The 13,837-nt window shown below is 35.9% G+C and overlaps 1 protein-coding gene across 1 annotated transcript in view; it reads left to right on the top strand.

The window, feature by feature from the left end:
- The window catches only part of ARHGAP42 (Rho GTPase activating protein 42), a 277,047-nt gene that overhangs the window by 87,014 nt on the left and 176,196 nt on the right, over positions 1-13,837 (top strand). Inside the window, exon 3 of the mRNA XM_045556881.1 lies at positions 77-138. Coding sequence (XP_045412837.1) covers positions 77-138 — 62 coding nt within the window. The remainder of the gene's footprint in view (positions 1-76; positions 139-13,837) is intronic.

Here is a 13,837-nt window from a genome sequence, read left to right as displayed (position 1 = left end):
GCTTCATTGTAATGTTTGTTTTTTTATAAGTAGATATTAGCAATGGAAAAGATTAATGGATTTTCTTTTTTAATAGCTCAGTCTCTAAAAGAATTTGCAAGGCTCCTTATTGCAGTAGAAGAAGAAAGGAGAAGACTGGTAAGTCTATTCAGTGTTTCTTAAGAATATGGCTTTGTTTGGCTATATTAAAAAGAAAGAATAGATCCCTTGATTTAGATAGTTACATAAGACTTTATGACTTGATACATGTACTAAATATTACATGTATTTGGGGAAAGATTCCTGGGTATCATTATCAAATACTGCTAATAAGATAATTATTTGCTCTAATTATTTCATTTGTTCTGCAGATGTAAATTACCTTTATTTTGCTTGCCATTTAATTGTTCTGAGAATTAAAAATGTTGAATAAACTGTCATTAAGAAAACCATTCTAATTCAGCAAACACTTAGAAGTTGTAACGACCTCAGTATTACAGTAAAGACACATTTCAAGCATTAAAGACAATTTGTGGAAGGAGACACTAACTTGCCAGGTTGTTACCAGGAGCCTTTCCTGAAAAGGTGACATTTGAGTTGGGTCCTGAAGGCTGGGAGGATTTTGCTAGTCTGAGCAGAATGGGGAAAGCATTCTAGATTGATGGAGTAATTTATGCAAAAGTATTAGAGCACAATTATTGGTAAAATACTAATCCATTCAAAAACATAATTTTGTACCTATTGTATTCAAATTTCTGTGATGGTCCCTGTCTATGACCCAGTATGTTCATCTGTAATATGGGAAAAATAGTAGTATGTCCTCCACAGGATTGCTGTAAAGAATTTATATTAATAGCAGCACCTGCCACATAGTAAATACATATTGATGGTGGTAATGATGCTGAAGGTCAGTTATCGTGAGGGTTACAGACTTACTTAAATCTTTCATTTCACTGGCTTCACCATCCAGTTAGGATATTATATACACACATACAGTCATACCTTGTTTCTTTGTGCTTCACTTTATTGTGCTTTGTACGTACTGTATTTGTTTGTTTGTTTTACAAGTTAAGAGTTTGTGGCAACCCTGCTTCAAGCAAGTCTGTCGGCGCCATTTTTCTAACAGCGTGTGCTCACTTTATTGTCTCTGTGTCACATCTTGGTAATTGTCACAGTGTTTCAACCTTTTTCATTAATAGTTGTTGTGGGGATCTTTGGTGTTACTATTATCAATGTTTTGGCATGCCACAAACTGCACCCATATACGATGGTGAACATAATTAATGTTGTGTGTGTTCTGACTCCTCCACCGACTGGCTGTTCCCTCGTCTATCCCTCTCCTTGGGCCTCCCTATTCCCTGAGACACAATAATACTAAAATTAAGCCAATTAATAACCATAGAGTGTCTTCTAAGTGTTCAGGTGAAAGGAAGAGTCACCTGTCTCTCATTTTAAATCAAAAGCTATAAATGATTAAGCTTAATGAGGAAGCCATGGCAACAGTCCAGATAGGCCAAGAGCTAGGTCTCTTGTGCCAAATAGTTAGCCAGGTTGTGAATGCAAAGGAAAATATCTGGAAAGAAATCTAAAGTGTTACTCCAGTAAACACACATTTGATAAGAAAGGGAAACAGCCCGTTACTCACATGGAGAAAGTTTTAGTGGTCTGGATAGAAGATCAAACAAGCCATATGACATTCCTTGAAGCCAAAGCCTAATCCATGGCAAGGCTCTAACTCCCCAATTCTGTGAGAGTTGAGAGGGGTGAGGAAGCTGCAGATGTCAAGTTTGAACCTAGAAGAAATTGGTTCATCAGGTTTAAGGAAAGCAGCTATCTCCATAACTTAAAACTACAAGGTGAAGCATCAAGAGCTAATATAGAATGCAACAAAGTATCCAGAAGATCTAGCTAAGATAAGTGATGAAAGTGACTACATTAAACAATGGAGTTTCAGTGGAGGTGAAACAGCCTTCTGTTGGAAGAAAATGCCATCTAGGACTTTCATAACTAGAGAGGGAGAAGTCAATGCTTGGCTTCCAAGGACAGGCTGACTCTTGTCAGGGTCTAATGCAGCTGGTGACTTTAAATGGAAGCCAAGGCTAATTTACCATTCTGAAAATTGCAGGCCCTTGAGAATTATGCCAAATCCGCTCTCCCTGTGTTCTAGATATGGAACTTGAAGCCTGGATGACAGCACATTTGTTTATAGCATGCTTTACTGACTATTTTAAGCCCACTGCTGAACCTACTTATCAGAAAAAAGATTCCTTTTAAAATATTATTGCTCATTGACAATGTACCTAGTCATCCGAGCTCTGATGGAGATATACAAGAAGATTAATGTTGTTTTCATGCCTGCTAACACATCCATTCTGCAGCCCATGGGTCAAGGAGCCATTTTGACTTTTAAGTCAAACTTCTTAGTATAAATTTAAGAAATATATTTCATAAGGTTATAGTTGCCATAAATAGTGATTCTTCTAATGGGTTAGTAAAGTACACTGAAAACCTTCTGGAAAGAATTTACCATTCTAGATGTCATTACTGTTTCATGGGAGGGGATCAAAATATCAACATTATCAGGAGTTTGGAAAAAGTTGATTCCAACCCTCATGGATGACTTTGAGGAGTTCAGGACTTCAGTGGCGGAAGTCACTGCAGATGTCTTAGAAATAGCAGGGGAACTAGAAGTAGAAGGTAGAGACTTAAGATGTGACTGAATTGCTGCAATCTCCTGAAAAAAGGTGAGCAGATGAGGAGTTGCTTCTTATGGATGAGCAAAGAAAGTGGTTTTTGAGATGGAATCTACTCCTGGTGAAGATGCTATGAACATTTTTGAAATGACAACAAAGAATTCAGCATATTTTGTTAACTTAGTTGATAAAGCAGTGGCAGGGTTTGAGAGAATTGACCACAGTTTTAAAAGAAGTTCTACTGTGGGTAAAATGCTATCAAACAGCATCACATACTACAGAGAAATGTTTTGTGAAAGGAAGAGTGAGTTGACACAGCAAAGTCTATTTTTGTCTTATTTTAAGAATTACTTATGACCACCCCAACCTCTAGCAACCACCACCCTGATCAGTTAGTAGCCATCCACAACGAGGCAAGTGCCTGCATCAGTAGCAAGAAGTTTGACTTGTTGAAGGCTTAGATGATTATTTTATCATTTTCAGCATTAAAGTATTTTTAATTTAAGATATGTACATTGTTTTTTAAAACTTTGTGTGACTTGCTTTATTGTGACATTTGCTTTATTGCTGTAGTCCTGAACTGAACCCAGAGTATCTTAAGGTGTGGCTGTAAATATAATACTCAAGTATGGACTAGATGCTATTGAAATGTGGTACAGTGTGGTGCCATTTTTCTAAATTTGTTAAAGGAAAAAAAAGTAGTTTGAGGAGGGTGTTTAGGGTGTTTTTAAGGTGACTTAATCCCTGGAGGGATTACACAAGTAGGGTGTAGCAGTTGTATAAATGTTACCAAGAAAGTGCTGTATGTATTTGTGAAATAAGGCATAGTGTTCTTAAAAGGGATTAGTAGAAAGTTAATTGGCAGTTGTGGCTATATGCAGGGTTTAGGTGCTAGGCCAAGAAATTTTTGGTGATTGTTATAGGTAATGGGGGAATTGCCAGAAGTTTTTTTTTTTTTTTTTTGAAGAGAAGAATGGGAAGATCAATATGGGATTCAGGAGAGATTAATTTGGCAGCCATGGGAGAAATAGATAAAGTGGGAAAGAAATGTCCTGATTTGTGGTAGTGATGGTGGGGTGACCATATTCTTGTGGGAGACATTAGCCTGCCAGTATCAGTGAGACAGCCTTGCAATGTGACCTATAAGGTACATAATATGTGCCTTTATGGAATGCTAATTTTTTCTGAGGGGGGTCAGAGAAAGCTTTTTTTTGTGGAGATGACTTGGATCTGAGTCTTCAAGACTAAATTGACACTGTTTTGATTGCTTTTACCTAATCTTCTCTCTGTCTCTGTGAGCTACATGATAGAAATCCAACTTTCACGGGGAGACTTGGGCAGTACATTCACTTATGGCCAAGAAAAGGAGCTGATGACAGAAATGGGAAAGAGTAGAGAGATGTGAAAATTAAGAGTTGGAAGTGGCCTGGAAGCCAGGAGACTACACGATTCTGGGTTGGCAAGCTGTGATTCAGATCCTGTGCAGATAGTTCAGGACAGCAATAAACCAACTACCATGGGTTATAATTTTAGAAAATGTTTTGGTTTAAAGAACATGAGAACGTGTGTTGTAGCTTGTGGGAGGAAAGAGAGCCAAGGTGATGTTATAGCACTGAGGAGACTTTGTACCAGGGGCAAAGCTCTTCCTCTTGGGTGGGAGAAAAGGAACAGAGGATTGGTGAAAACATAGTAGAATTTTGCAACAGTAAATTGGTCGGTTGGACAGGTGCAGAACAGTGTTAGGAAGGAGTGGTTATCTGCCATGACCAGAAGTTTGTAGAAACAGTTTAGAACAGCCAGGGGCAGGATATTCAAGAGAAGAGTAAAGGAACTAGGGTTAGGGATGAAGGGTTGTTGAAGTCAGACATCATAAATATGTCAAGGAAAGGGTCCTTACCATGCTTTCATGGATTTTTCTAGAAATAGCCAATATTGAACTGTGGGCAGTAAGCACAGTTGGGAGGTCAGATTCAAGTTGGTGTTTGGCTCAGGAGACGTGGTGCTGGATTAAAGGGTCCTGCTTGAGTACAGTGATAATCGAGGCAGGAGGGTACTGATAGCCTTGCAGAGAGGGGAAGCATGACTACTGAGTCATGTTGAGGGTTCACTGGGAGCAAAGAGTGGTGAGAGAGAAGACGGGGAAGCCATGATCAGGAGTGGGAGTGGAAATCTACTGAGTTGGGTCTTGGAGCTGGTCCAGAGAGTGATGAGGTTTGGATGTGGCTGAGTCAAGAGACAGGGCTTAGGAATCCAGAAGGCTGAGCTCAGAGATTTGGATGTTTTATGGGCAGGATCTTAGATCATCCAGTATGATGACAGGGCCAAGGACAGAGACCAAGGAGAGGAAATGGCTGAGGAATGTGGTTGGGTGTCTTATAAGACATGGAGATGAAGATTGGACCACCTTCTCTTAGAGTTCCAGAGATCTTCATTTCTGCTTTTGGCCACGTTTCTGATGTTGGGGCAAAGAGGAAATTCTGCTTTCATGGGTGAAGTCATACTTGTGGGTTTGATTGCTTTACCTGTTGTTTTAGAAAAGGTCTGAAATGAGGAATGTGCAAAGTAATGAAAAAAATCTCTATAGATAAAAGCCTAATGGGATGCAGTTCCACAAATATTATATACAAAATAATCATTGAACACACAAATCAAAACACTGGAGCGATAAATCAGCACTTCCAGTCATATTATGATGATAGTATAGGTTGAGTATCCCTTATATGAAATTCTTGGGACCGAAAGTGTTTTGGATTGTGGGTTTTTTCATTCTTCAGAGTATTTGCCTTATATTTACTGGTTGATCATCCCAAATCTGAAAATCTGAATTTAGCGTCATGTCTGCACTCAAAAACTTTTGGATTTTGGGAAATTTCTGATTTTGGATTTTTGGCTTTAGGATGCTCAACCTGTATAGCTAATTTTGTGCAAAGATGTTGAAGAATTTGTATTTTAAAAATTAGTGCTTTATTTGGGAAGTAGAATATTTTAAGTGCACCATGAAACCATAGAGGAACTCTATAAAGCCATCTAATCATCCCTTTTTTTTTAAGTTGATAAATCATGGGTATTATATATCTGTTAGGCTTGACCAAATCTTAAGTATATCAGGACAATAAGTAAACAAAAATAAAATTTCATGAAGATGAAAGACGGCACTTAGCACTTAACAATTTGAATAAATTTTCTTTTATTTCTAATGATTTACCATATTTAGTAAGATGAATATATCATCTTGGTAACTTAACGACTATTTGCAGAAAAAGAATCCAAAGAAACATTGATTTTTAGAAATGTAACTTCCTCTTAGCTCCTTCTGACTTTAATTATTAAGGGTTTTGTTTAGTTGGCTTTAGCAAAAATTTAAAAAACCAAACATGCATAGTTCTAATGTGACAAAAAAGGAACTCAGAGAAGTAATGGAAAATGCATTTCAGAGATTTTTGAGGGTATAGTTTATGCTGTCTCTACTTCTCATTAGAAAAACTATCTTTCAAGATGCAACATTTTCCAAGATGTTGATCAACAACTGCCATTACATGGCTAGGTGGAGAACAGTCTTTTAATGGAACAAATATAAGAAATAATTTAATAGCTCTTTGTACTGGCCTTAATAAAATGCTTATTACTTAAAAATGTCAGGATCTGGTATTGATTGACATAGGCTTTTTTTTTTTAATAGTGCATCTTTATTGGAAATCCTAGAATTTTTCCCCATAAAATGCAGCACTTAAATTATTTTGACTAGAAGGTGTCATCAATCAGGTGTCTTTGTGAAAAGACTCAGACAAACCTCCAATACAAAGAAGGGCTTCTAAGCCATGTAAACTTCGTAGTGACATTTCCTCAATTTCTATACCAACATAGGAATCGCTCTTTTTCTTCAGACCACAGCTGACTTGACTGTGCAAATGCTACCATTTTATTCCAGGCTGTTCTAAATTAATTTGAACCAATACTAACATAACAGGGGAACTCCTTAGAGAAGGAGGAAGTGGCCTCCTGGAAGAGATCTTGTAACCTCTTCTTTGTTATTTGTATTGAAATAGTGAATTTGACTCTTTTGCCTCCAGGGCTGTGGATGTGATATTTCCTCTCTCACCCCACTCCCCATGTCTCCCTTCTTAACTCTCTCCTTCTTGTTCCCTGCTCTCCAGCGCCATGGGCTTCTTTCTTTTCCTCCTCATGTTTCACTGCAAGCTTCTTTTGAGCTCACACCTTGGCATTTGTTCTTCTCTCGTTGGCTCCACTTGGCATTCAGGCTTCATCCCAGATATTTCACCCAGAGCCCTGCCTGGTCTATACAGGCTAAGTTAGTTCCCTTGAGTCCTTATATAGCGTGACAGAAATACCTGCACTCAGGTGGCTTGCATTCTACTGGGGAGAAAGAGACATTAAACAAATTGTGCATGGTTGGTGATAAATGCTAAAAAGAAAATAATGCTGCTGGTGGACGATGTTGCCATTTATTGAGATGAAGAAGGAGGTGGGGAAGGAATAGAATCAAGTTTTAGATCTATTTAGGTGCCTACTGGATATCTAAGTAGTCTTGTCTAGGGGGCAGCTGGATAAATGAGTCTGGAGTTCAGAGGGGCAGCAGGGGCTGGAGATATAAATTTAGAAGTTGTCGACATGGAGAGGCTATTTAAAGCTATGGGAATGGATGAGATCACCCAGAGTCTGAGTGTGGAGACAGAAGAGAAAAGGTGGGAGGATAGAGCTGGAGGTGCATGAGTCTAGAGTTTGGTGGAATGTGGCAGAATCAACAGATTAGATCAGTAGGAGAGCTCAGAAAAGAAAGCCCTTAGGACAGCTTGCCTCATAGCCTCATTTCTTCACTTGGATTTGGTAGAGATTTGGGCCCATAATAGATAGAAACTTATGGGGTGTGGACCCAGTGGCTGCAGCGTTCCTCAGGATAGAGGGTCCAAATTATCTGGTCCGCCTTGTGCTGCTCCTCTACCCCCTTCTCAACCCCAGTACTCTCAGTCCCTGACCTTGACAAATGATTTCTTTCCTGTGTGTAGCAATGTAGATATTTTTTTTTTCTTGGCTATATCTTTGTCACCAATGGAAGAAGCTTCAACTTCAGAATATTTTAGCTAGTGTTTATCTTGGAGAATTTATACAGATGAATTTATTTTCTTTATTTTTAATTTTGATTAATATGAGAAACTTCCTTTTAAACCATCCTTACCCACTAACATCTCACATTTGCCTTTGACCTGTGTAAGTTACAAATTTTGCTTTAGGTTTCTCAGAATTTATATTCTTTCTTTTCAGTGTTCCAGATTAGTCTTTTTTATCCTTGGGTAATAAAAGTACTTTCCTGAAATGAGTTAGGTGTCTGGATTTTATTTTGGAACAAAAAAATTGTGGAGGGATTTAGAGGGGAAATTTATAACCTCCATTAACATTACAATAGTGCTTCTTTTATAAGAATATTAAAGCTTCTATTTCTTTCACTTTTGTTTTAAAGCGTAAGCGGTCCTACATAGGAGTTAATGGGGACACAATCAGAATAGTTGTAGATGTTTATTAAAGACAGGAAAAATGTGTCAGAAACATACTTTATTTCATCACTGATGTAAGTTTTTGAGCTTTTTCTGCGAGCCTCGAATTTAAAGAATATATCTGTGTTGCTCAATACATTAGGCACATATGTCTGCTGAACACCTATTAATAAAATGTGTTAGTTCTATGCCTTTCATTATGTTTCTGTTGGACAGCTCTGCTATAGATAATAAAAACTGGCAGTGAGCATTCCAAGGTTCCAGGCTTTGATATAACTGCTTTATAAGTTTTAACTCATTTAATCTGCACAGTAACCTTCTGAGGTCTATGCTATTAATACACCCATTTTAAAGAAGAGCAAACTCAAAACTACATAACTAATAAGTGGTACTGCAAGTGTTTGAACCTAGGCTTTTGGGCTCTGAAACCTTCACATAATTCAGTCTTACAAACACACACTCTATTTTAATAGAAAATTACATTAACATACATTGTTAATGGTTAACATATATTGTTAAAATAGTATGTGAGATGCACTAATAAGTGCTTTAAAAGTATTGCTTCAGTATCTTACAAAAATTAGAGAAGAACACAGACATTGTAAGTTTTGAAATTATCTTAGATTAATTTTCAAAGAGTTCATCATATTTAAATAGGCATACATTTCACCAAAAATTGTATCCATCAATCCTTTGACAGTTCCCACATCAGATTTTTGACATGTAAGAGCTAAAAATGTTCAGTAGATCTGATAAACTTATTTAAGTCTTCCTGCTGCCTTTGAACCACAAATTTATGAAGTAGGAGAATATTTTAAATGTTGTAAAAATTACATGTCCCCTTTACTCTTGATGAAAGATTTTCCTTTGTTTAATCTTTTGCCATAAATTTTTGCTTTGTAATATGCCATTGGTAGGTTACACTGATTAATCTCGAAGTATCCACATTGGAGCTGTTATGCGCTTAAGTCTACTTATCTGAAATAATCCAGTTTCTTTTATTGTCTCGGATAAATGAGGGCACAGTATGCTAACATTCCACATGTATGCATATGGATTATATTTCTGGTGTGTCTTAGGTTAACTTTTATTAGAAACAAACTTTAGGTATGTTGGCTTCCATACCAACATTTTTCTGCAATGACTTCACCTGAAATTAAAAAAAAAAAAAAAAAAAAAGAATATCTCAGTGTCCTACATGTATAAAGTTCTGATTTTCACCTTTGTTGAATCCTGGAGGCCTTTTCATCTCCCGATTTCCAGTTATCTGGTGAAATATTAAAGTAGGATTAAAAGGTGGTAGATCACTCACAATTTATCAAGACTGCAGTAATAATGGCTTTTATTTTTTATTGCTAATAATCATAGTATTCATTTGCATTTTTTAAAATTGTGCAAAGCACTTTTAATACATTTTTATTTGTTCCTCACAACAACCTGAAACTGAACTCAGCCTCTAGATGAGTTATTTAACGAGATTAGGTGTTGTGAAAACTGTCCTGGGTGTTCAAAATTTAGTATAGTGTTTAGTAGCCCAGACTCCTTGACAGAAAAAGAAATGGTGGTTGTTGGTAGTTATCACAGCTTTCCTATTCACCAGATGTTTAGAAATAAGGGATGACGGTGTTTTTCAATGAGCAGAATATTTTTTGTTTTTGTTTCTGATTAAACCATAGAGTCATAGTGTTCATGCACTACAGAAGAAATTGCAAATTGAATTTGGTAACAAGCAAGAGAAAAGAGAATAAAACTTTAATTAAACCTGTATTTTGAGATCATTATGAATTCACACATAAGGAATAATAATTAGAAAACCTGTGTATTCTTTACCCAATTTCTCCCAGTGGTAATATCTTATAAAATTATAGTTAAATAGTTTATCACATTTACTCAGATTATTTGAAGTAATTCATTCCAGTTAAGTCTAATAGAGAAATAAACTTTCTTTGAGAAAAATTCATTAATTTAGTGTGATGGACTTGAATAGAAGAATTGCTAGGATTTCAGAAAATATTTCAAAGCGTTCATATTTATGAACTCTGTCTTTTGATTCTGTAACTGAAAAAGACTTAGGAATCTTAACGATAACTAAAAGTATCTGTCAAAATTCTAAAAATATTTCCAAATAGAAATAGTGCAGTGGTCAGGCAGTGAAGGCTATAACTGGCAGGCGGCCTTTTAGCCATTTCACTGCTTGTTAATACTTCTACCCCAGAGCGTGTGAAAGGGGAATAAAGGAGATAAAACTGAGACAAGTCTGTGGAGTTCCTTACTCGCCCTTGCAGAAGAATATTTGGAAAGAAGGTGGTACTTTTTCTTAGTAAAATTCAGGTTGTGTGCTGTTAGAAGTTCTGCTCTCCTGGCTGACAGTCAATATAGAGAACTGAGTTAGCACTAATTTTAAAACATATTGGTAATGTAGTATACCAGTTTCATTAACATTTGGACATTTTTTTTTCCTCGTGATTATTGATGTCATTTTCACAGCTGGTATTTCATGGTTATATATCAAATTGTTAAATGTAATGATCTGTAAATGGATATATGATAATAGGCATCCAGTCCTTATACTTTCCTGTTTCCTAAGACCCTTTTGATTTTTTTATGATTGACATCAACCACAGGGAAGGATTTAAAGGGAACTTTTATACCAGATAGTGCTATTAAGAAAGGAATCAATTTAAAATGGGTTACTCCGAATAAAATACTTTCACAATCTTCTGATTTTATTTTTTTTCCTGTCAAGATATAAACTGCATTGAAAATTTCTTTTTCAGTGTTTCTACTTCCATACGAGTCCCTGAGTATTAAGATTTTTGTTGCTTATGGCTGTGAATATTCACGTGAACTGCAAAAGCGTGCCCCTGGCCACAGCACCTGGGCTTCCAGTCTCTTTCCTCCCATCTCTACTTCTTCCATCTTCCTGCCGTTGCCACTTATTCTAGTTCCATAGGTTTTGTTTTGGAGTCTTATAATCGTATATCGTTATCGAAATCTTCTCATTTTTTACCTCTGCACTTTCAAAAATACATTTTTCTCTGTGGTGTTGATCATGACTTTTCACTGATAAAGGTGGGGACGTTCTAGTCTTTATTACAGTCATAAACCATGTTTTGATGTTCTTCTTTGATACTTAGGAAGCACAAAGATACTTTTGATATTATAAAAGGTAAATGTAGATGAAGTCATTGTGTAACCATCCTCCAAAAGTTCTTTAACATCTGGGTGGGGCACTTAATTTTAAAGAACAGAAAAAATAAACTTAAGTAGACATAAGGTAGGCTGGAAAAACACCTATGAAAGATATCCTGAAAGGAAATTTTAAATAATGTAACAAAGCTATGGATGAATGGGAACTATCAGCTGACAGACCAGATGTTTAGAAATAAGGGATTATGGTGTTGTTCTATGAGCAAAATGTTTTTTCTTTGTTTCTGATTAAACCATGGAGTCATAATGTTCATGTACTACAGAAGAAATTGCAAACTTAATTTGATAACCATCAAGAGAAAAGAGAATAAAGCTTTAATTAAACTTTCATTTTGATATCATTATAAATTCACACATAATTATAAGGAATAATAATTAGAAAACCTGTGTATTCTTTATTCAATTTCTCCCAGTGGTAATATCTTATAAAATTATAGTAACTAGTTTATTATATTTTACTTTGTTATAATATTAATTAAAAATAACAAATTGTTTATAAACTTTCCGTTTGTTCTAGAGTCAGGATTTGTAATTCAAAGACAAAACTGATTCTTAGTGGATTCTTATCAAGATGCTGTGTGTTACTTGATAGTGTGGTTTATTTGAGTGTCACCCAGGATACTCCTTTGCAAGACAAACAGGAAATTGATTGGGAAGACACTGGGGCATCTCATATATTTGGGAGAAGGGCCGCATTGCGTGTGGGATTCAGGAACAGCTGGAATCACTAACTGAGGCCTCTAAGAGGCTTTTTGTCTCTGCCTCTCATGTGCTTGTCAGCTTCATTCTCTTAGTTGGCTTCTTCCACATGGCGAATCATAAACATTGCTACTGTACCTCACAGAAATTGTTCCTAGAGAGGCTTCTCTAGCTTCCCCTAGTACATTTTTTTAAAAGAAAAAAAAAAACTTGGAGAAGTCTATGATTGGCCCAGCCAAGGTCACTTAAAGACTCTTGTCCAATCACCCAAGGCCAAAGGGGCAGAATATGTTACATAGACTTTCCTCTGAATATCAGGGCTATTTTCAAAAACAAAGGAATTATTGTGAGTTGGGCAATCACCCCAACTCTAGTCTGTTACAGCATGGTGATGACCTTAAGAAATTTCCGTTTAACATTGTCATTTGAACACAATACTGTGATAGTGAGTTGTGTATAAAATTTTACAAGATTTAGAAAACATATTCATTCATTGGAAACATTAGAAACTTTCACTTTACAAATCGGGAATCGGATAAGGATGTGCACTATTACTACTTAAATTCAATGTTGTTTTGGAGGGCCCCTAGTCTATGCCATAAAATAAAACCAAAGGCACAAATCTAAGACTTAGAATGAAAGAAAACTGTCATTTTTTGATGTGATTTTTCCACATAGGAAATCCCCCAAAATCTGTGGACAAATTATTAGAAATAAATAAGAGAGGTTAAGCCAGGTTGATAGATATAAATTAATTATATTTCTGTACAGACTGGAAAAATGTGACAAAAAAATACACAAGAATAACTAATCAAAAGAACGTGCAGGACTTTCATGTGTGAAGTTAACATTTTTTTTTTTTAAAGATAGTAAAGGGGAACTGAATAAATAGAAAACCAATACAGTCAGTTAAAAAAATAATTTTAACCAACATTTTTTCCCCAACTATATTAGACTATAGGATAATTTACTGTAATAATCTAAATGATAGCAATTTCGATTAACTTTTTTCTAGTGTAGTGGTAAACCTCAGGCTGATTCTAAAGTCTAGCATATTTCCTTTTTTCATTTGGAAAATGTGGTCACCCTGTGAAGACCTTTGTCACATTCCAGTCTTCTAAAACCTTTGGATCTTTCAGATATTTTCAACGACAGCAACACTATTGTTTGAAAACTGATGTACTCCTCATTTGGACAACCACATCTAACTACCTCGGTGGCAGAAAAGTGCTCTAAATAGTAGTTACTTTATTTCTGTTGAGGTTTCCGATGGCAAAACAAAATATCCCCAACAATCTGAGACTTAATTTTATTCACTTTATGTTTTACCCACAGCATTATTTCTGTTCACCACATGTAACAGAATACTATGTAAGTGATGCAAATAAAATAAAAATGTATTTCCCAGAGTCAGCAGGAAACCAGAACAGAAAATTGGAAAAGTCTAGATTCCAATTAATTGTTGACATCCAGTAAAGCATTAAGCTCCTTGGGACTTTGTTTTCTTTTTTTTATAAATGAGGAGTGTTCAGGATTTCCCAAAGTGTAAAATGGAAACCACCAGAAATGTGTTAGTTATTAAGTCTTATATGAATGAACATTTTAAAATTTAGTGGTTCCATATTTATTTCAGTGTGTATTGGACAAAGAACAACTCTGGATTTAATGGAAATTGCTGCTTTGTAGGATGCTTAGTAAAAAGAAGTGAATCAATTTGTAAGGAAAAATGTAGGCCATGGATATGAC

The sequence above is a fragment of the Lemur catta genome, chromosome 7 (assembly GCF_020740605.2).
Source record: "Lemur catta isolate mLemCat1 chromosome 7, mLemCat1.pri, whole genome shotgun sequence".
NCBI lineage: Eukaryota > Metazoa > Chordata > Mammalia > Primates > Lemuridae > Lemur > Lemur catta.
Note: the sequence above shows the minus strand (reverse complement) of the source record. Positions and strands in the feature narration are given on the sequence as shown.